The sequence below is a fragment of the Eurytemora carolleeae genome, unplaced genomic scaffold (genome assembly GCF_000591075.1).
Source record: "Eurytemora carolleeae unplaced genomic scaffold, Eaff_2.0 scaffold1539, whole genome shotgun sequence".
NCBI classification, from domain to species: Eukaryota; Metazoa; Arthropoda; class Copepoda; order Calanoida; family Temoridae; genus Eurytemora; species Eurytemora carolleeae.
The window spans coordinates 23,272-48,322 of record NW_019397441.1 but is presented as its reverse complement, the minus strand read 5'-3'; the positions used below and the strand labels follow the sequence as shown (position 1 = coordinate 48,322).

At 31.5% G+C, this 25,051-nt stretch overlaps 1 protein-coding gene and 1 long non-coding RNA gene across 2 annotated transcripts; both read right to left on the bottom strand.

Moving 5' to 3' along the window:
• Nucleotides 1–7,259: 7,259 nt before the first annotated feature.
• On the bottom strand, nt 7,260–22,813 carry LOC111714310 (myosin-2 heavy chain). Its single transcript, XM_023489393.1, has 12 exons — nt 22,769–22,813; nt 22,105–22,219; nt 21,892–21,932; nt 21,653–21,734; nt 21,425–21,584; nt 19,634–19,724; nt 16,749–16,829; nt 15,106–15,279; nt 13,184–13,263; nt 11,799–11,895; nt 8,730–8,737; nt 7,260–7,809 (listed from the first exon to the last, which is right to left on the bottom strand). Exons 1-12 carry the CDS (start codon nt 22,811–22,813, stop codon nt 7,260–7,262), a joined length of 1,524 nt encoding a protein of 507 aa, XP_023345161.1.
• Nucleotides 22,814–24,188: 1,375 nt separating this feature from the next.
• On the bottom strand, nt 24,189–24,640 carry LOC111714311 (uncharacterized). Its single transcript, XR_002767929.1, has 2 exons — nt 24,523–24,640; nt 24,189–24,223 (listed from the first exon to the last, which is right to left on the bottom strand). It is a non-coding gene; the product is annotated as an uncharacterized LOC111714311 (long non-coding RNA).
• Nucleotides 24,641–25,051: the final 411 nt, after the last annotated feature.

The following is a 25,051-nucleotide window of genomic DNA, read 5'->3' as shown; positions in this document are numbered from 1 at the left end:
CTCTTCATAGTTTTGAAGTATGAGAAGAGCAAATTTACTTGGTTATAAATCAGAATTAATTCTTTTTTCTCTTTCAATAGCTATTCAAGTAATTAAAGAAAACTTGCAAAAACGTGGAATTTACTCCAGTTTGACGTCTGTAGTGCTTCAGATGTGATTCGGAAATTTAGTCGAAATATTTTTAAAGTTTCTCTTTGAAATTTAACAAGATTTTCATCGCCATTGCTGAAAATAACTTTCTTGTACAATTGTACCAGCTTGATATGAGATAGAGATATTGCACAAGGGACATACGGACTTATGCAAAAGAAAACGAACGAAATTAACATTTTTCGAATTGAAACCGACAATATCTTTCTCATTTTTGTTTAGATGTAGATGTAGATGTAGATGTAGATGTAATGTTGATGTAGATGTTGATGAATTTTTTCTGACTCGGTTAAGGGATTATTGCTATGAGTTTCTCGGCTTCATTGCTTCTTATAGCTAGACAAGATATGCGCCAGTCACTTTCGCAGAGAAACTGCAGATATAATAAACAGTTTGGAGAAACAAAAACATTGATATATAATTCATACTTGATCAGACAAAGCTTTCAAGGGTATACAGTTGAAAAAGGGACATTGCCATTTTTGAAACTAAGGACTACAAAAAAGTAAAGGTGGTTAGTGAGGTAAATATAACGGCTACAGTGTTGATACACTTTTCAAAGTCGAACCGATCTTAAAAAGACTTGTCTGAATCTATGTGATTGTGGGACATCTAAATTAGTTTCACGTGATTCTAAACTTTTTAATAAATTTATATTTTCCTGTGTTGAGGGTTCAGATTAAACTTTTATGATTTGGTTATTCTGCTACTCTCTCTTTTATTCATAAACTTTTAAACAACTTCTTTCCACGGAAAACTTTTGTTTGATTTTTTTTAATGTTAAAAGTTAGAAAATCCTGGTTTAAATAAACTGTTCACAAAATGTTCTATTAAATATTTCTGCAAATAAGTTTCTTCTATAACTATATCCATCTGAATTATGTTAGCGTGCTTTTTCTTTAAGAGATTTGAAAATGCATACCTAAGTTACGCCCTTTGTTCACAGGGGGGAGGGGGGCAATAAAATATAAACGCGAATCAAGGGAATATGTGCCATATAATTTTTCAGATATTTATAGAGAGATTAATAACAACTTGTCTTTTATCATTAACAGCTAAAGCAAGTTTTTTAAACTAGAAAAATTTGGTTTTCTAATACTTTTCATTTTCGGACCAAGTCCCGAACCAGAAAGTTCGTCTACACCTGCAGCTTCTAGCAGCTCCCTTCAGAAGCAGCCTTCTACGGTTCTGCTCCAGACAGCTCTAAAGGTTCATCTACACCTACAGCTTAAAGCAGTTCCCTACAGAAGCAGCATTCTACAGTTCTGCTCCAGACAGCTCTAAAGGTTCATCTACACCTCCAGCTTAAAGCAGTTCCCTACAGAAGCAGCCTTCTACGGTTCTGCTCCAGACAGCTCTAAAGGTTCATCTACACCTACAGCTTAAAGCACCTATATATTCCGTAACAAGTTTTTACCAATAAACATTTTTCAACCCCCACCATGTATCATTTAGTTAGACCTAAGGTTTAACAAATTGTAATATGGTATATCTATAGATTTTCTGTAGATTAATCGAAAACTTCGTGGTCGGAAAAAAAAAAAAATTCTTTAAATTGTAGCAGTTAATCTTTATAAAGTTTCTAGAGTAATCTCTGTTTGTATGTCCGTTTGGATGTCACATTATAGCTCACCAAACCTTTGACCAATTTGTCTCAAACTTTGATGGGAGAACTATTCTATATTGACGTTTACGGGAAAGTTTTGTTTCCAGGCAAAGCTGGGTTTCCATGGCTACTGTTGAGAAAAAGTTAGAATGAGTTACAAAAATATGTAGCTGATGGGGCACAAATAAAAAATTAACCTAACCTAACCCTCAAATAATACAAAATAAACAGCAGGCGCAGGTCCGATACTGCAGTAGTTCGGAAGTTCAGTAGGGGGGATTTTGCGTATAGACGATGTAATTACCCAATTTTATTTCCGCTGGTAAAACTTAAACTTAAACTGGACACAAAAACGTACACTAACACTAAACACCAATTGGTAACTAATGCAAGGAAAGTTAATTGCGGTCGCATATACTCTGCGTACATATTGAAACCAATTCTATCTGGGCGCAATTTGTAAACAAGAATAGATGCATCAGTGCTCGTCTAGCATCCGAAGAGAATAAAAGCATTTAATTTTGATAATTTTGAAAAATTCACATTATAGTTTCCTATGACGAGAATATTTCATAGATTATTTTTGTGAAAATGGATTCCATGTCAGACTGTGAAATCCGTCTTGTGTTTACTTCTCCGCCCAAAGACAGCACACTGCAGTACAAAAAATGGGTATAGCTCTGAAATAACTTTCCTTGCATTAGTTCCTTGCTGGATACAAAATGTACACTCACACTGCACATCCAAAGAAATGATTTAAAATGAGAAGATGTGAAGAATTAGAAGCTATAAAAGGCTCTCTGGTTCACCACAAACCACCATAGACTGATATTTAAACTTTAAGATAAAATCAGAATTAAAGGGAGTGTTCACTAAAAATAAAAGAGGGTATAGGCTAACGTCGAATTGAATTTGATGGTGATCGCTACAAATCTTACTTCTAACTGTTGCGTCAAAAAATAGAAAAGGGTTAAAAGCGACGCATCGGTGTATAGTACATGTTTTGCAATCTTTTACTTTTTGTNTTTGCCGCTAAAAATATTTAATGTTTAACAAACAAAATTACCTTAAAATTTATGTTGCTGTACATTCCAGTTCATCTTCATCTTCATCCTCTTTAATGGGGACAGAGTCCTCCTAAATAATTTCATATTAATCTAGAATAAGTTTATTGTCTTGGCCTTGGGCATAAAGCCCTCAATCGAAGAATCCTGGAGACTTGTGCTTACAGTCTTAAATCCGCCAAGAACATTCTTTATTCTCTCAAATGAATTTAGCGGCTAAGGTTTGGTAACTAGCATGAAAATCTCAAGCTGAGCTTAATAATCCTAGACTTATAGCTACAGAGATCCAACTCAACTGTTTCGTCCTCTAGTACTTTGTATAACTGTAATACAAAACTGTACAATAAGAAATATTAGCTGAGCTGGGAATTTTTGAATCATGGATATTGAGAGCTAGAATTGATTTTGATCTTTTCTTAATCTACATATTAATTTAATCTTTATTCGAGTTCCGCTGAAGTGCAGAAAAAGAACAGCCGATCAGTGAATTATGTGGTCAACCAATGAGAAAACAGAAAAATTGTGGGAATTCAAGATCAAGATAATTCAAAAGTGCTCACTATAGATATCATTATAAAGTGATTATGTTTATCAAGCACTCAAATTACCTGCTCTGATTTAAAAAACACTTGCTTATGAGTTATGAAAGATAAAAAAGGTGTATTTATACCCTTCCACATACCCTTAAAAAAGGTTTGGAGTCAAAGAATGTGGGTGAGGCAATACATGTTTTTATAGACCAACTTTGATGGAAAACACATTTTTAATTAATAAATTTCTTGGAATACCTTCTTCTCCTTGCAGTTATTTTCCTCCCCCTCCTTATCAGGAAAGGTGATTGAGACCTGCTCCTCCACCTCCTTTGCCAATGACTCCACCATCTCCTTCAGCTCCTTCTGCATGCGCTTTCTTAAACATTTTGCCAAATTTCCCGCTAAAATTTCAATGTTAAAAAAGATTATTAAGCAAACATTTAGCTTTCCATCATTTTGTTCTTAATTCTAACACATTGACTAAATTCTATCAAAGTTTAATGAGATTCTATTATATATTCATCATTTATATTTGTCTAAAGCAAAATTACATTAAACATTATAAAACTTTACAATTTAATACTAATACTCTTTAGTATTCTTATCCTAGTGTATGTATAGTTGTTTTGTACAGGGTGGATATTGATGTCTAGGCCAGGTAGCATTTGTTTCACAGGTTGGTAATTCAGTCCAGTTTTTCAGAAATTTATCATTGAATATATTTAGTTTCTTCAGATGGCTTTGTGATATTGTATGAACAGTGAGCAGAAATCGAATAGAAGGAATGAAATAATGTTTGTATTCATCCCGATTAAGAAGTGCGCATTTATATTTGTGAGTTATGTTTCCAATTCACTCTTTATGTAGTCAAATGCATCACTAAGTTTACCAGTAGGAAATACTAGTTTGCTAAGGAATTTTATTATTTTGTTCTTAATTCTAACACATCGACTAAACTCTATCAAAGTTTAATGAGATTTAATCAATATTTCTGTTTAAAAAATCTAATTTTCCATAGATTAAACATTGTGATAGAATAACAGAGATAGATATAGATACTATATTTTAACACAATAACAATGACAAAAAGAAATAAATTTAGGAATGATTACGTTTATATAATAATTATTTTAATCTACTTTACAAGAAACTTAATGGAATTTGTCTGTGCTATAAGAGTTCAGAAATTCATTGTTGTTTACAAAACATTAAACAATCAGAGCGCAGCAGTGAGGAATGTTTTGTAAACAATATTGGTCGAGAAAAACCCCATGGTTAAGAAAAATTTTTAATTTCCCTGAAAAATTTGTTTGAAAAAATTATTAAATATACACTTTTATCGTCTTTCAAGATAAAAATTATTAAATATACACTTTTATCGTCTTTCAAGATAAAAATTATTAAATATACACTTTTATCGTCTTTCAAGATAAAAATTATTAAATATACACTTTTATCGTCTTTCAAGATAAAAATTATTAAATATACACTTTTATCGTCTTTCAAGATAAAAATTATTAAATATACACTTTTATCGTCTTTCAAGATAAAAATTATTAAATATACACTTTTATCGTCTTTCAAGATAAAAATTATTAAATATACACTTTTATCGTCTTTCAAGATAAAAATTATTAAATATACACTTTTATCGTCTTTCAAGATAAAAATTATTAAATATACACTTTTATCGTCTTTCAAGATAAAAATTATTAAATATACACTTTTATCGTCTTTCAAGATAAAAATTATTAAATATACACTTTTATCGTCTTTCAAGATAAAAATTATTAAATATACACTTTTATCGTCTTTCAAGATAAAAATTATTAAATATACACTTTTATCGTCTTTCAAGATAAAAATTATTAAATATACACTTTTATCGTCTTTCAAGATAAAAATTATTAAATATACACTTTTATCGTCTTTCAAGATAAAAATTATTAAATATACACTTTTATCGTCTTTCAAGATAAAAATTATTAAATATACACTTTTATCGTCTTTCAAGATAAAAATTATTAAATATACACTTTTATCGTCTTTCAAGATAAAAATTATTAAATATACACTTTTATCGTCTTTCAAGATAAAAATTATTAAATATACACTTTTATCGTCTNTTGTCTGAAAACTGGTTTTTTTTATTTTGAAAATATTAATATTTACTTTCTATAAGTTTCAGAAAATAAATGTTTAAATAGATTTTCGAAAACCGCTTTGGACTTAAAATATTCAGTATTTTCAAGTTACTGAGTCTGCTTCACACTGTACGCTAGCGTACACCACGCGTTTATAGAAATTCGTACGGAGGCGGAGAGAAATATACAGTTATTTTTATAAACTGTCAAAGTCTTAAAGAGTGCTGTTTTGAACTGGGCATTGCCATCTTTGCATGAATTATTAGTACAGAGGCCAAATTTAAAGAATTTGAGACGCGGCTCAAACATTGGTTGGCTCCACTTGAAATTGTATACAGTGTTTCGAGATTTGAGCCAGCGCTCAATTGGAGCCGGGTTTTGGCGGTTCAGCGATGCGGTTTAAATTCTTTAAATTTGACCTCAGTTCCTTCAAGAATAAAATATTTCACTGAAAGCAATCAAGAATGCTGTATATATTTGTATATATATATTCTAAATATTCAAATCTAATTCTATGGCCTGTTGGTCCACATGATTGCCCTAACTGTATACTTTTCAATATTTTCATTTCAGTCAACGCAATATTATAAAATTTTCATAAACCTGCAGATTGTGATCTTCTTTTTTCTTATCACAGTTTTCTTCTAATTCATTCTTACAAGCCTCAGACATTTTTCTAGATTGTTGATATTTTCTGGTATTTTAAAAATTCTTGTAAAAAATTAATTTTGAGGGGTTTTTTATGGGCACCAAAATAGTCTTTAATGTAAAAATAAAAGTGCATCCATGATTTCTTTTTGAATTTAACAATTCTTGGTTACTTGAAAAATATAAAATTTTTGCATTTTTGAGATATTTTTTTTAATTTGCATTTCATATTGTATTTTTGATGCTACTTAAAAGCATTTCATTTAGATCATATTGATCTAGATATTCATTTTTTCATTCCAATTAATTTTTGGTTCTCTGCACTTACCCTGTCTAGGAGCAACTGGACTTTATTTTGAGAAACCTTTCTGTTCTCCTCGAACCTGAAACCAGTAATATGAATTGAAGCAGAATCAGATTTTATATAAGATATCTTGAAGCCCTAACAAAGATCCAGATCAAATTACTCTTATCAGGGGTCTCTCATAGTGCATCACATCATACAGCTAATCTTGAAATATAAAGAGAGTCCTCGAACTATTTTTCTTTGATAATATTACCACTAAGGTATTGATTATTCGCATGTATTAATTTATTTTTATAAAATTGTAATCTCTGTTTGTTTGTTTGTTTGGATGCCGATCATAACTCATAAACCCCTTGACCGATTTTCCTGTAAAACTTGTAATTTCGTGGATTAACTGAACTTGTAAGATAAACGCAAAATATGTTCAGTTGGAATCAGACTCCGCTTTGATTACAGTGTGAGAGTAATTACTTCTTGTTTAGCAAACGAGAAGCGTCCTCAATCACCTTCTTGAAAGATAGATATAGATTGGGAACTGGCACAGATAGATCGTGTCTGGATTGACATTGATAGTAAAGCAGATAGATCGTGTCTGGATTGACATTGATAGTAAAGCAGATAGATCATGTCTGGTTTGACATTGAAAGTAAAGCAGAAAGATCATGTCTGGATTGACATTGATAGTAAAGCAGATAGATCATGTCCGGTTTGACATTGATAGTAAATCAGAAAGATCATTTTCGCATGACATTGATAGTAAAGCAGATAGATCATGTCCAGTTTGACATTGATAGTAAATCAGAAAGATCATTTTCGCATGACATTGATAGTAAAGCAGATAGGCCCTGACTCACTCTCTTGAAATATTGAACTAGTTTGGGAATCCAAACAGATAAAGTTGTGTCCGGATTGACATTGATAGTAAAGTATTATTGAACNAAGGCATTTAATACATAACTCCTCACACATCCCTTCGGCCAGTACGGCTAAAGTTAGTGAATTGAAGGCAACTTTTCCCCCAGTATATGACCTGGGTGTGATAGCTTTCCCCTTGCCGGTCCTGCTACACGTTGCTAGACCAGGTACGACTATCCCACCGTCTAGGGCTTCCGCTACTCGGACAAGTCCCATCTTTGGGAAAACCGATCTGCTTCTTTCTACGCCCAAAGAGTACGGATGGCTACCCATCAACCTACCTCTACGTGGTCCCCTTTTATGTCCGTTCTGAGGAGTGTCTGTGTTCAGTGCACCCTCGTCTCCCCCTCGGGAAGTGAGGTCCGTGTACAAGCCGACATGTATCTCCGGGGTGCCTCCGTGTAACGTGGGCAACACTGCCACACTGGGTTCTCTAGCTAGTCTTTTTTATTCTTATAGACTTATATCAAACTGTTTTTTTTTTACTGCTACATAGTTTAAAATAAAAAATTTGATATAATAAAGGTTATTCATATACAAATAGAAAAATTTAGATAATCAAGGTTTTTTTTGCATACAAGTAACTCATCCAAATTATGTAAAGCCTAACATTTTTCAAAATGTTCATCTCTAGCCTCTGCAAGTTGCTTTTTTAATACGTCATGCATTCATTCTGACAGAAGAAAAGCCAAATGTTTGTTAACAAAAGAATTTGACGAATGATATGAAAATGTTGTTAACCCAAGAATTGTCTTCTTTAAGAATCAACATTTTAAGCATTGGAAAATATTTTATACTAAACAGTTTTATAATTTTTTTAACATTTTTACGTTTAAAATAAAACAAATCTATATAATATATGATATGAATATTTGTTGACTGTAGCTGGCAGAACGGCTGTACCAAATTTGATAGATTGGTGAATAAGCTAAAAAATCGAAAATAAAATTTTTTTAGAACTTAAATATATAAAAATGTCACCTTTCTCAGAAGAGCAAAAACATGAGTGTTCAAATTCCATTGTTGTGTTTTGCTTTCAACCTACTGGCTTCAAATATGTTTATTCAATATTGAATTTGTAAAACCGAACTTAAAAATCATCAAATATTCCTTTGATGTGCTTTTTGATAATTTTACAACTAGGATCTAGAGGTAGTCCGCGGACAATTATATTGTTAACAAAAAGTGAATTTTGAATGAAAACCAATTTTTTGTATAATGATAACAAGAAAACAATAGAATAGGAAGACGACAACAAAGGAAGTGACCGGCATTGTATGGTAGTTGAACTGAGAATGCAGTTTTGTGAAGAAATTTTTTAGAATTCATTTGAGACATATCATACGTTTTCACGGTTCATACTTGTTCAGCTAGAGTGCAAATTCATTTTTTAATCCTCTTTCATTGTCCATTGTGGAAAATTGATTTTGCGAATAGGTTTTTTCAAAAATTATTAACAATTTGACAAAAATTCTAAAGTAAAGTGATTGTATGTTTAGGAATATACTTCTCAATAGAAATTTGTCAATAAATGAATGTTAGAATCAATAATTTTCTTTTCATCAATATATTGAATTTTTTATTCTTTACAAATTTGTTCGCAGATTTCTTCAAATTCTACAAATGTCGTCTTTTCAATAAAAATTGCAGGAAATCTACAGAAAATTTTGGTGAACAATGAGAAAGTAATAACTGAATAAGATTAGCTTTTTTCGGTGATATCGAGTTAGTTTTTTTTCTCAATCTGTTCCTAAACAACTAATTAGTTTGCTGTCGAATTTTTCGTGGTCGTCATTGAAATATATTTCAAGCCCCGATTCTCTTACTGAACAAATATGCACCGTAAACACGTCTGATAGGTCTCACATTAATCCAAAATACTGCATTCTCAGTTCAACTACCATACATTGACGGTCACTCCCTTTAAAGCTACACTAAGTGTATTAGATGTTGTTACAAAGCAAGTAGTTTTACTCAGGGCGGATACAGGATTTAAGTGAGGGGGGTGCTAGATTTATTTCGGAAAAAAATCCAGATCTTGGAACCAAAAGACGCGGCGAAGGCGAATGTTTTTGACTGTCCTGTTTTGCACAAGGTTTTCTTTCCCTTAAGTGCTATTGAGAAGCTATTAGGAAATCTCAGGGGGGGCGAAGGTCCTGCCCCACCCCGTATCCGCCCCTGGTTTTACGTGGCACTTTTAAAATCACTAATTTAAAAAGTAAAAGGGGTCTGTTTACACTGCACAATTGCTGTGTTTCATTCTCATTGTACTTTTTAAAGTTATAACTTGATTCTAAAAGTCGTCTTTCTATTTCAGAATTTTCTGGTTTTCACTCCAGGGAAATTCAACTTATCTTTTTGATATGTTCTTGCTTGAAATGTTAAATCACTGTAAGAAGAGATTTTCAAATCTTACAAGAATATTCCGAATTTTATTATAATGCGAGTATAACTTTTAAGAATATGCATCTAATGGATAAAAATGAGGGTTTGTTTGAACTCAACAAAATTTTTTTTTTTAATATTCTGAAAAGATATTTTGATGAAAGAATTCTCCGATTTTCAAAATTTCTACTTTTTTTAAACCAAGAGCTTGAATTGCAGTCCTCTATGATAACCAATGCAAAATTAATTTTATAAACTTTTCTTGTAAACAACACTTAAAGTTTTCATAAATCTTTAAACCTTAATTGCATTAAGTCTCTGAAAAATAAATTTTTTATGATTCAATCTAATATTTCCATTTCACATACAAACCTCAAAATTTCTACTTGCGTTCAGAATTGATTTCTCTCAGAAAAGTTAAAAAGAAAGACATATTGACTACTTTCTTTACTACTTTCTGTTCATGCTTCCTCTTAAGAAAATGCTGCTAAGCAATCGCTCACAAACCTCAAAATTTCTACTTGCGTTCATATCTATTTGTATTTAATCTTTGTCTCCATATATTGGAGACGTATAGATTAATCTAATTCCTCTTAAATAGTTCTGAAGGTTAAATAAATATCATTATTAAGCATTTTCCAAAAATTAGATATATTATATAAGATCAAATCTGTCTAGGGGTGACCAGTATATACAATCATACTGCAAGTACATTGTACGAGTAAGAATAGATTACTAGTTATTTGACAAAAAGTCTTGTTTTCGTTTGTAACTTTAATCATTATTTTTAAAGATTTTAATATGTTAGGAAATAATTTATTAAGATAGCTGTTAATACATAATANTATTCCTTAAATATATAACAGCTTGAAAACAAAGTTTTCAACAATTACAAGTGTGTCTGTAGATAAATACGATTTTTTAATGTTGAATCTAAATAACTAAATAATCTGAGAATTTAGTTGATTAGGAAAAAATTGAATACTCTATTCTTCCATCTCTTTCCAATAAAACTATTAATCTACAAAATATTCAAAATCCAAAGAAAGGAAAAGTGATTCATACGTTTTTTACAATATTTTTATGTCAAAGGTGCTTTGCCTTCCGCATAGAGGAGTAAAAGGCAAGAAAATCGAAGACAGTTGATACCTTCCTTTTTATTTCACTATGGGGTCTAAATCCCCCCCCCTTCCGGCCCTTCCGAGGCTAGTGTTCTTAGGGTTTAATCCTTTTTATCCCCAGTAGAACATTTTCATAATTAATATTTAGTCCACGCTTTTTCTGAGGAGAGAAAGAGAGAGAGAACAAAGATAATAAAACTTTTGTAAAAGTTTGCAGAATTTTCATTTGTCCTTTAGCCATGTCTAATCTGTTTTAAGATTAAATTTCAACTTCTTGGTTTACAATTTCAAGAAAATTTGTTGAAAATATAAATTCTTGTTTTATCTTTATTCACAAAGTTCTCTTCTAGACTTTCAATTAACAAAACAGAGAGAGGAATAACAGGGTAAAAAAGTTAAAAAATAATTTCAGAAAATTAAGTTTTTATTTCAACTGAGCTGAAAACTTCAGATTGGTGGATATCGAGATCAATGCTTGATCCTGTCTTTTTCTTAATCTCTAGATTGAATAATGCTTGTTCTCCTCTTGTGATTAATCTCAAGATTAATAACAATTAAGGATATCCCATTCTAAAGTTTTCAGCTCTGTATGTTTTTTTATTTGTGTAAATTCTTAAAGATTATGACTTAATAATAAAAAGCATAATATTTTTCTTATCCATTCAAGATCGTTTCTTAAAATCCATCAATTTATAAAACCATTTTCTGATGATAACATCAATGGATCATGTGTGACGAATATGAAAAATTAATGCAAAAACCTAATTTTGCGGAGAACATCATATTCATATCTTTTCAAGTTTCAACTTTGCACTTTTCGAAAGTTTTGCTAAAGCAAAGAAAAGCAAAGAAAGAGAAGAAATAAATTATAAATATTAATCAGAAAGAATTTTGAAAAATCATAAATGGAAAGATTGATGAATACCTCAAGTTCCTTCTCCTGGAGTTCCATAGCTTCCATTTCCTCCATCTCCTTCGTGAACGCGGCATTCATCTCCTTCACCTCCTTCTTCAATCTCTTTCTATATCAATCAATCAATCAACTTAGTAATCTTTCTTTCATTCGCTCAATCAACCAATCAGTTGATCGATTAATCATTATTATTTAATAATTAGTTAGTTATCAAGTAAACTTTTTGATAATCAAATTAAAAGAATGATTTAATAACAATTGATTATTGAATATTGATTATTGAATCAAGAATTGATCAGTAAATAAATAAATTGATTTTTAAATCGTTAAAGCAATTTTATCGATCAAGCTGATGATTAATTCAACAAATTGATTACTAAATCAATAAATTTATAAATTCATGGATAGATTACCGCAATAAATTGATAATTGAATCAATGAATTGATTAATAAATTGATTATTAAATTAACAAATAAGTTATCAAATCAATAAATGGATTATTGAATAAATAAATTGATACGAACTTTATGAATTATTGAATTGATAATGAAATCAATAAATGGATTATTGAATACATAAATTGATATGAACTTTATGAATTATTGAATTGATAATGAAATCAATAANTCAAAAATGTATAATTTTTCATTTTTTGGGCAAATTTTTTTTTGCAAACATTTTTACTATATAACTGGATTTTGCGATAAAAAATTCAATTTTTGCAAATTTGCAAATTTTTTTGCAGATTCTAAAAGTAGAGCACAAGAGCTTTCCAATGATGTATCATTTGTCATATTTGGACATCAAACATGGGATTTAGAGGGGGGGGGTCAAATTGACCCCCCCCCAGCGTATCCTGGTTTTCAAGTACCCCAACGGGGATAGGGTTAATTAAATTTTTTGTTGGAGACAATATTTTGCAAATCTAAGCAATTACATTAACGTTTCCTGGGGTCACATGAGTTGCCTCAAATATGTTTGGCCCGTTCAGTTCAGCCGTTTCGACAATCAGATAGCATAGTATATTTTTATTAAAAAAAACATACGATGCTTGTCTTTCTGATTGTTTTGTATCTAGTAAACGTCAAAACAGCTGAACTGATCCAGCCCAACGGTAGTGTGGGACCTCATCAGACGCCAAGGAAGATTTAATTATGGATACTCAGAATTTAATAAATGTGACCTTAGAAATTTCGATTTTTCAAAATCCTCCCCAAAAACATAAAATTCTATAAATCAATGAATTTTGTTTGTTTGTTTGTTATTGTTTGATAAGGTAAAAAGAGAAAATGCCGCAGATAGAGCTGCAACAATAAGATATTAAAATTGAAGAAGGGCTTGACGCGCTCTAGAAACCCAATATAAAAAAAGGTTATCAAGATATTTGATATTTTACAACTTTCCTAGTCTTTCGTTTAGCAGATTTCTCTCTCTAATGATAAACTCCTTTTTATCTTTTGTATTTCGCAGTTTTCCCTAGAAAAATAAAAACAAGTTTAGAGAGAGGTTTTAAACTCGAGGATTTACCAATAAATATGTTATTGATAGATTTTCAATATATCTCCTGGTTACAGGTTCCAAATATTTTCACTCCTTCAATATCTGGAATACATTTAGCGGACTGTTTGCAGTGCGGGGGAGAGGGGTCAATGAGCTGATAATTACAGTAATGATTAGAGATGTGCATTCATAGATTAACAATAATACAGATAGCACACTAAATGTCGTCTTTTCAATATTTAGGGGTTTTTCGTTCATAATAACCCTGAGGCAGAATTCCAAAGGAGTTACGCGCATGCTGTGTTAAATGACAAGACAGAATTAGAGCATGCGCGTAACTCCTTTGGGCTTCTGCCTGAGGGTTATTGTAAACGAAAAACCCCTAAAAGACGACATCTGCAAGTGTTCTATCCGTATTATTATTTATCTATTTGTGCCTCGTTCATCTATCCTTTATATACAACTAGCTGAAGTGCCCGTAGTTGCCTGGCTCAGCTGTTTTACCAGCTACAGCTAACACATATACAAACTCTAAGAAATTTCAAATTTGAAGAATAATTCTGCTAAGGTGAATTTGATGCCGGTGCTTCAACAAATTTTGTTAGATGAAAATTTGAAATTTCTTATAGTATGTCTTTCTTAAATAAGTCTTTAGAAAATTTTATTGTTTATTAGGATTGTTAATATATATAAAAATATATATATCCAGTCCCTGGTCAAATCCATAAATTTGTCCCTGATCATATCCTTGATGAAGTCCCATGTATACATTGTGTATATATGATATATATAGGAGCGAAGAGCTTTATTATATAGAAGATGCATTTTTACTCAATATTATGACATGTCCCAAGCCTGTGCCATCCGCAGCGCTTTCTCCCTCCACCCCTTATCAGCCTCCAACTTTTATTTAAATTTTTTTTTTCAGAGTAAATATTTTCCATTTCGTGAAAATGTATGATAAAAATTCAGATTTTTGTACACCCTCTTAAAGTCAATAAACCCTTTTATAGGTGACATAAATTCATTAAAACCTTTTGAATGTTTTTGCTTTTCTGATGCATTATTTAAAATTAAAATTAAACAATTTTTAATACCAAATTAACTGGCAGATGATAGCATTTTGAAAATACAATATTGGGTTATTGAATAATTGATGAAGTTTGAAAATTTGTTGTTTAATGAAAACTCACATCTGCAGTTGAATTGTTTACTAATATGAGCTTAATAAAGTACTTTATAGTTCGTATCTGTTGTAGTTCGAAAAATCTATTTTATTCCTGGGACTAAATGTAATTTTAATTTGAGGTTGCTCACTGAACTGACAAACCGTTATTCATCGTTTCTATTTGGTTTTTTACTTTTAAAGAACTTTTAACATTTTAAAACTATATTCAGTTATCACGTGGATTTAACGGTTCTGTCAATAATCCAGAAAGTATTTTGAATGAAAAAGTATAGAATAAACAAATCCGTAAGGTAAATGATTGTTGAATTATAGACCAAAACACGCGTTTGATTTCAAATAGAAGAAACCGAATGCTGCTCACTTTGGTTAGTCTTGGGTGTTACATGTAGTTTGCATAGATATACATGATTCTTGTATATCTATGGTATAGTTTGCTTTAATTAAACCATTTTTAAATAATTCTTGCTCAAATTGATTAAACCCGGTTGAGCTGGCTTTAGATTAGCGCCTTTTAAACCAAAACTCCAAACCTGAGGTAGAATTTTGATTGGACAAGTTGAATCAAATACTATGTTTAGACCAATAAGAGATCGGTGAATCTTTTTGGGAGGAGTAAGGTTTGAATCTACCTGGAGTTGGTGGATTTCCCTTTTCTGAACCCAATCATCTCCAGTCTCCTGCTGACCGATAGCAACCTCCGCCTCCTCCTCGAGGCTGATGGATTGGTTGTATTCTGTTGTTGAATGCTTCTTGCTCCCTGTAGTCTGACCTACCTCAAGATCCTCCATCTGTCTTTGCATTTCCTAACAACAGGTAAACTCAGGTAAAAGTCGTCTTCTAAAAGGAACTGTGCGTAGTTTAATTGATCCCGCATGTGAAGAGGACAATGCCCGATTTTCAAAGGTACCCTTGAAAGCTTTGTTTAATCAAGTATGAATTATATATCAAAGCTTTTGTTTCCTTTAATTGTTTATTTTTATTTGCAGTTTGTGTATTTTGCTCAAGGGGTATGTTGGGGTTATCAAATATTGTGCAGAGTGGAGTGGGTCCAGAGGGAGGAACTGTGCAGCTAAAACTTAATCTCAGCAATCATGGAAATACAAGTATTTTCTTTCTCTAAGTCCAATTGTGTATTTTTCCTTTAAACGCTTTGAGCACCTTCAACCCTATTTTTTCATATTTTCATAAACTTCTGAAATCATTTATACATAATCAAAGATTGTAAAAGTTGCACAAAATGTACACATAATTTTTTCGCATCTTATAATTTGATTATGATAGATTTAATGAGAAAATACGTTTTCTCCAACACTTAAACCAATGAGAACTTATAAAAAATGGATTCTATAATCTTGAAACTCTATAGAGCTAGACTTTTATACAAGTTTTGACGAGAACTGCTCTGTCAAAACTTTTCCATAAATTCTTTAATAGAGTTTATATTATTTACAACGATATATATATATAAATATATATATCGTTGTACTAAAATGAATGAAGATAGAACTTATAATAAAAATCAATTGAACTATGATGTACTATACTAACTGAGCGTGCCCGGTGCTGCCTGTGTTCAATTTTGAAATTTATTCAAGAGTCAACAGAAAACGACCTCCACAGTAACAAACGGTTAAAAACAACGAAATAGATCCTGTCTGCATCGGAACATTTACAATTTTGAATTCTCTTTCAAAATCAGTCAAAAAACCTTATATACTTAAAAATGTAAAGTAGATAGTAAATACGAAAAATTTACATTTATCGGGTGAAAATGGGTTCTAAAATTTAGACACTGGATTTTTTATCAAAACCTCTAGTTTACTACGTGTCTCCTATAATCCTTGTTGCACAGGGAGGAAAATGTATATTTTAATTTTTAATATTTTTGGCTTACATCAGATTTCAAAACATGAGGATTAGAGATTTAGAGTTTGTGGCAAGTGTTCAGTTCCTTATAAAGGGATTATAACTGTTAGCGTATATTTAAGTACCTTAATTCCATGCAAAGATGGAAATGTCTAATTTATAGCGTTACCCTTGATCACATCCTTACTCTGATAAAAATAATGTTGAAGATACAATCGTTTTTCTGGCTCGAAAGTCACTTTCGCAGAGAAACAACTGCAAATAAACATAAACTGTTTAAAGAAATAAAAACATACTTGATCAGACAAAGCTTTAGAGGAAGGGTACCGTAGTAAATCCTGCCTTACCATCTTTGTATGGAGGGTCACTTGAAATTACGTTTACAGTCCCTTTAATGAATGTTTACCTTGTATTTAGCCTCCCACTCCTCAGCCAACTTCCTCGCCTCGTCGGCCTCCTCCTTCAACTCCTCCAACTCGTCGACCACCTGCATCACAATATGTAGTTAAAGAGAGTGTTCGCGAATATTGTAAAGAGGTAAAAGACCATTATTAAATCATGATTAAATTGTTTCTACTCTTATATATTTTGTATGCATTTTTTAGTAAACTGGCTTATATCGTTTAATTTAATAAACATCTCCTAATAGTTTATCCTTCACAATATGTTTCATTTTTAGGGAATACTTTCTTTTCAGAATATATTTGTCATTACATTTGTTAAGTTACCATTCAATTCGAGAGTTTCATCTAAGATTCACAACCTGGAAACCATATCTTATGAAAACTTTATGTATTAATCTAATGGAAACCTTATGTAGATCTGATAGAAACCTTATTTATATCTGATGGAAACCTTATGTATATCTGATGGAAACTAGCATAAATATGTGAAGTACACCTGCAGTATGGAAACAGTACAACAAAATGGCCGTTTTACACTTTTTTCTAGTAAATTCCTCTCTATATATTCTATTCTCTATGTGTATATCTGATGAAACAGTTATGTATATTTGATGAAAACCTTATGTATATCTGAAAGAAACCATATGTATATTTGATGGAAACCTTAGGTATGTCTGATGGAAACCATATGTTTATCAGATAAACATCTTATGTATAAATATAGATCTTTCTTTAAATCTATTCTTTTATGATGTTTAATACGATATAAAAATGAGAATACTTAAGAGAAAAAAATGTTTATAAAAAATGATATGTTTTGAATATAATGAGTTCATACATTTTATTAATTTATAAAATTAAATCAGTTTATCTTTAAATATTTATTTTTCTTTTGTAAGATTTCAAATATTTTTCTATGCATTGTGAAGGGCATAAAAAACTATTTTTAATTTAAACAAATAGAGGAAACTGCAGGGGATTGAAAGCTGAAAGTGGGCATTGTTTCTAATTCACTTGGAATTACTTTTGTAAATCTATTGTTTGGTATTTTTTTTTGTATATTTGGTATATCTAGTATATCTACGTGTGTCTTGCTGGTACAGCTGGTATATCTGGTTTATCTACTGTGCCCATGGTTTATCTGGGTTATCTACACCGTGTCTGGTATATCTGGTATATTTCAGGGTGTCTGGTATATCCTGGTATAATATCTGGTATATCTAAGGGTGTCTGGTATATCTGGTTTATATACTGTGTCCATGGTTTATCTGGGTTATCAATAACATCACTGTATCGTGTCTGGTATGTCTGATTTATCTATACCGTGTCTGGTATGTATGATTTATCTATACCGTGTCTGATATATCTGGTTTATATATACCGTGTCTGGTATATCTGGTTTATCTATACCGTGTCTGGTATATCTGATTTATCTATACCGTGTCTGGTATATCTGGTTTATCTATACCGTGTCTGGTATATGATTGTCCAACACATAAAGTTGGTTCAGATATTAGATTAGAGATTATATATCACTATAAATCAATTTATACATAAGTTGTGATTTAACAACTTTAATTCTTCTCTATTGTCGTCTTCTTCACATTCCCGGCGCTGTAACAGGAGATGCTGAAGACATTCAATATTATCTTCTTCTTGAATGGTAAGCGGCCCAATTCTTTAAAGATGGCTCTTGGCGGGATGTTTAGTATATCTAGAAAGAATTCGTCGGAGATATTTGAAATGTTGCTTCCAAAGTCGTACTGTAGAGAATATGCAGATATCGATCCAACTTGCCAAATCAGTGGATTCCAACTATGCATAATAGACGGGGCAAACTTGGCAAATCGTCTCAGCAAGAGAAATTTCACAGAGTTAAATTATTAAGAAAAATTCTTCGCAAAATAAGTACGTGTAGTCTGTGGCAAGTTCCAGCAAACTTTAACTGTAGTGTTCCAAGATCGATAGGTTGGATAGGCATACTTGCTGAAAAGGTTTCAAATGTTGCTTCCACAAAAGGAACAAAAATAAGTTTGTACAGCAGATAACTTTTGCAGTGGTGAGCAGAAATGGAAAATTCCCAATAATTCAGTAGATGATCCAATGTAGGAACCTCTAGCCTTTCTGCAGTCTACATCTTGTGAACCTGATTCATGAATGATATGACCAAGATGATAGTCAACCTGACTGACCCAGGGCAGCTTCTGATGATTAAAGACGACCTTCACCGGTTTTCTGTAATGTCCACAAGTAAAATAAATACATTTGGACTTGGATTTGGATGAATCTGGATTTGTTAAAAAGGAAATATTATTCTCCTCAGCATACTTTTCACAAAGTTGCAGTTGGTTTCGTAAACCATTTCTGGTAGGAGACATCAGCAGAAAATCATCACAGTAGGCCACAACACCAAGGAAGAGATCTTCAACATACTACACCTGTTTTGGTATACCTGGTATAACTGGTAAGTATGTTATATCTGGTTTACATACTAAAACTGATCTTGTATATTTGGTTTATCTTTGTCTGGTATATCTGGTTTATTATTAGACACAAGTTCTGGTATATCTGATACACCTATTTTTGGTATATATGGTATATCATTGTCTGGTATATCTGGTAAATTACTACACCTGTTCAGGTAAATCTGTGCCTGGTATCTGGTATATTACTACACCTGTGCTGGTATATATGGTAAATCTGTTTTTGGTATCTGGTATATTACTACACCTGTGCTGGTATATATGGTAAATCTGTTTTTGGTATCTGGTATATTACTACACCTGTGCTGGTATATGGTAAATCTGTTTCTGGTATCTGGTATATTACTACACCTGTTCTGGTATATCTGGTATATCTGTGTCTGGTATCTGGTATATTACTACACCTGTTCTGGTATATCTGGTATATCTGTGTCTGGTAAGCTCTCAGATGTGAGTCTAATGATACTTCTTCTTTTCTCCTGAACTGAACTCCGTCTGAAACCATTTTAATTAAAACATCAAAGCTTTGTCGAGTCAGATAAACATACAATAGATAGATAGATAGATAGATAGATAGATAGATAGATAGATAGATAGATAGATAGATAGATAGATAGATAGAAAGAAAGATAGATAGATAGAGAGAAGGATAGATAGATAGATAGATAGATATATAGATAGATAGATAGATAGATATATAGATAGATAGATAGATGTAAAGATAGAGATAAAAGGACCTTAAGATTATCTTGAATAAAAACTAAATTCTGTTTCTTCTTTGGAAAGTATATTTTTCAAACTTGAACTTGTTTGGAAACCCAGACTACACTGAATCACCGATTTAAGATACGTGGTTGAACCGTCACTAGACATGGCTCAAATTTATTGAATCTGGTCCTGGGTTTCTGCCTGGAAACTAGTTTTCCTGTAAAAGTCAACCTATTCTCAATTTATAATATTTAACCGTGAGCTAAGAACACTCTGCAGTGGTTTAACAGAGATCTACAATAAAAATTTGAGGCAAATTGGTCAAGGGGGTCTGAGTTATGATCAGAAACAAATAAACAGAGATTACTACTTAATAATAAAGATAGCGCACCACACAAATATCCAATTTGATTTGTTTTCAACGTGTGTTTTGGATTTCAGGTGGATTTAAGAAAATCTTTCATGTAAAAAATTGTAGAGCTTTTTGCACAAAGCAAAATTTGCAACAACAAAAAAATTAAGAGATTTAGTCTGAACAAAGCATTCTAATTGGTTCATTGATGAACGTTTATATCTGCTGCAAAAGTACAAAATTTACATTGTGTAATAAAGCAAACTTTTATAGAACATAAATTTTGGAAATCTGCTAAACTTATTACCATTTTTAAACCACCTAGACTTGAATTTTATAGAAGTTGGATCTTACTTCATTATTCTTTGTTTTATGTAAATCATGAGCTATGGCAGAAAATTCATTTAGAATTTCCATGGTCCAACTAAATTGATTCTCTTACCGGGAAATAACATTAATTATGCACCCCTCCTCTTTTAACTCCCTCCTTTTCATACTTTTCAGAAATCTTAGTTTAAAGAGAAGGTTTTAATGGAAAAAATTATTCTGTTGAAATTATCTAAAACATCTATTGTTAAATTTAGAAATTAATTAATCAAAATTATTAATTAACTAAATTGTACAATAATTAATAGCATTATTTTAACATGCAATGCATTTTGGTTTTTAAATAAGTTGTAATTTGGTTGATAATTTCAAGTGACACTCTAATAATTTCAAGTGACACTCTAATAATTTCAAATGACACACTATGAAAAGTACAATTTCAAGTGACACTCTAATAATTTCAAGTGACACACTATGAAAAGTGTAATTTCAAGTGACACTCTATGAAAAGAAGGGTAATCTCAATTCACAACAGTACCCGATAAACCTTATTCTGATCAAAACTGAGGAAGATATTGTCGTTTTTTAGCCTGAAAAAGCGTTTTATTCTCCTTTGCTCCTTGGGCATATTTCCGAAAGTTACTTTATTATGGAGCCGAGTAACAATTTAAAACGTGTATATCATTATCTAAAGCGTTCTTGATCAGACAGTGCTTTTAATGACGTCCCGTTAAGAACCTGCCACTCTGCAAACGGAGAGTCACGTGAAACTTGAGTCTCTTTAAACTATAGAGCATTTCAGATTTACCTATTTTGTGTTCCATTATTTACTGTCTCTTTATCTCCTCCATTTTGCAATTTTTCAAACTCAGATCTTAGTTTTTCTATTTCCGCTTGAAGCTTCTTATTGTCCTTCTCTAGAAGCTGCTTGGACCTCACCTCAAGCTCCAGTAGCTGCTTTGTAGATTCTAGAAAAAGCAGCTTTACCAACAAGTTCAGTTTTCAAATAGTATTGATTGATTGACAAGTGTTTTACCAAGGTCGTCTTTGATCTTGTCCAAATCCTCGAAGTCCTCTTTATCGTCCAGTAAATCCTCAATTACACTCAAACCTTGAACCTAGTGGCAAATTATGATAACAGTACTCATTCCTTTTTAATAAGCTGTTTTTTTTGGTATGCAATAATTTTCATTGAATCCCACTAATAAATCTTATTTGGAATTGGAAAAAAATAATGATTAAGCTTTTTCTGATTTTCACTTATTATAAATATACCTTTTCTTCTTTAGTTAACTGCCTTTTAAACTGCTTGATACCTAAATAAAATTTATTATTAATCCAAAAAAAATGTTTGGATTTTTGAAAAAATACCTTAACAATTTCTTTTTTAATTGAATTGAAATTACAGTTTGTATCATATTTTTACTTTCATAAATGTTTTGTTCTTTACTAAATATGAATCAAAAATAAATAATTAAGTCGTCTAACCTCTGAGATTTGGTTTACTCCTATCATTACACCTGACGTGTCTAAGCCTGGCTCCTTTTTGAATTTCCTTGAGAATATCTGCATTCTTAGTATCCTTCTCACTTTCGTAAACAAACTAAACAAAACTTGTAAAAGGTTTGTACACGTAATTTAAACTTCCCCTAAATTTAAAATCGTACTTTTTAAACATTTGTCAGAGCTGAAAACTTTAGATATCCTTAATCCTGATCGCTTAATCTGAGAATCCAATGTGCACACTTTTGATTTTCTTCTTAATCCTCTTTTTTGGATATCCCTTTTGGATAAAGGTACGTTTGATAACAATTACAGATACGGTGCTATATCGATTGGGCTAATTTCCGATTGAGTTAAAGTCAGCTGTTCACAAGCCGGCTTTAGGAGCATTTAAACAAATATAAATTAAATCATAAAAACCTCTTAATGGTATTAAATGAATCCTGAAAATGTTCTCTATAATACTGTACTCTCGGTTCGACTATGTTACATAGCCTCCTTTTAAGGTACATTGGCCGAGCTCGATATTCAAATTGTAAACTTAAGTCGAATGATTGAAATAGCTTAGTTCATGAGATAGCATGGATGAAATTAATCAACCTGGAGATAACTTAGAAATTACTCAAAGAAAGGGATGCCATTGTCTAACAGAGGCGTGTTCTAGACCGGAGTTTATGGGTAATAATTTCAGCATCTCAAAAGTAAAAGTTTCAAATGATTAAACCCCAAATGAGACCCCATGGCCACTTTATATTAAGAGGGGATTTCAAATTCTTGTTTATGTACAAAGGAATTGAATTTTTTCCTCGAGCTCAAATTTTGTCATTCCTATATCTTAGCAACCTGATGGTGTAAATTTAAAAGAATTCATAGTTTTAAATATCTAAGGTCTACGACGAAATTTAGGGATTAGAAAATCAGAGTTTTTGGCAAAGAATCAATTTCTTTAAATACAGTGTGTCCAACTAAACATGAAAATTTAGGGAGAACCAAGACAAATATTAATCATGCATGACGTTTTTTCAATATTTTTGGGAATGCTATATTCAAACTCAATAATATTTTNAACGGTGTTTACAGCAATCGTGATGTACTGCGCATTTACAGCAATAGTGATGTACTGTGCATTTACAAGAATTAAACAATTTCAACTCAGGGAGTGAAATACTATGTTTCCTGTATGTATTCGATCTATACTCTGTGTGAATTGAACTAATTTCGGCCATTTTATACTCTTCTTTGTGTAGAAATCCGCAAATATATTGAATTTATTTGTTATAAATATAAAGGAGTAATCTCTGTTCGTTTGTCTGTCTGAATTGAATGTCCGATCATAACTTAGGAACCCCTTGACTGATTTGCCTCAAAATTTGATTGGAGAACTCAGTAGAACCACGAGAATCTTCATAGTTTGACTTTTATATGGAAAACACCAGGCAAAGCTGGGTCCCCAAGCCAGTAAGTTTGTAAAATGCCAAATATTTTTCTAAAATTTAGAATTTTAATCTAAATTTTGCACTGCAGTAATTCCAAGAAAGGATTTTCTTATTAAATGTTTAATAGAAAGCAGCAATAATTAAAATCTCTGAAATTTTGCAAAACTAGGAAAGGAAGCAAAATGTGTGAAATATCACTTGTATTGAAAATGTAAAGATGTATTAAATATACCTGGACATCTATTTAACCTTAAACTAGGTTGACTAAATCATTTCAAATCATGAATTGTCACAAAATAGACGTATGGTATTGTTCATTTTAAAGTGAAATAACTTTTTAAAAACAGCTCCCTTTTTATAGATAGTTTTTGGTAAAATTTTTTTTTTATAAATTCCCCTGATAACTTCTCTTGTTTTCACTTTTAATCCAAGGATAAGAATTATTTTAAAAACTTAGGGCATGGAGGGTAAAATAAAGCTCTTCGCTCATATATATATATGTTATCTATAGCTGGCCAAACGGCTGTACCAATCACTTGAAATTACGCTTACAGTCCCTTTAAAGCACATCAAATAAATGTCTTACCAAGTCCTGGAGGGGGTGGGGGAGGAGGTGGACAGGGTGGAGGAGGTGCATCTGCTTCTTCTTCATCATCGGACCAATCAACCTTAATGGGATAATCTAGGATTCTATTCAGAACAATTAAAGTGATAATCAAGGATTCTATTCAAAACAATTGAAGGGGTAATCAAGGATTATATAAAGAACAATGAAAGTGATAATCAAGGATTATATTCAGCACTATTAAAAAGATAATCAAGGATAATATTCAGAACTATTAAAGGAATAATCAAGGATTTTATTCAGAACTATTAAAGGGATAATCAAAGATAATATACAGAACTATTAAAGGAGTAATCAAGGATTCTATTAAGAAGAATTAAATATCATTAATTCTAATATTACCTGTTTCCGGTCAATTGTAATCAGGTTTCCGGATATCTTTATATTTGGTTTGGTTTTCAGTTCCCCATTTTCCACACTGGGTGCATTCTAAAATTCATGAGTGAGTTTGTTAAAGGGTGTCCCAACATGGGCATTCGGTGAGTCTGAGTTCATTCATAACTTCGCTGATGATAACATGCTCCCGGGGTTTTCAAAATAAAGTATTTCGTTTTTTGTAAATTTAGCATTTTGTCCCAGCTTTTTATTTAATCCATAAAACCAAAACTACGAGTTTTAACATAAAAACCGTTGGTTTGAATGATTTTGGGTTCCAAATGATAGAGCAGCTAAAATGCATAGATAATTATGATACTGTTTGTTGGATCACCCTGTATGATTTAAGGGATTAAATATGTTGGAATTTAAAGGGACTTCATAGATTTAATTTGTAAAGTGGCATGTCCTATTCACAATAACAATTGGTTTGGTTCTTGGGTCTTCATAATCATAGATACCCTGCTGTAATCCTTTCATGGTTTATAGATAGAAA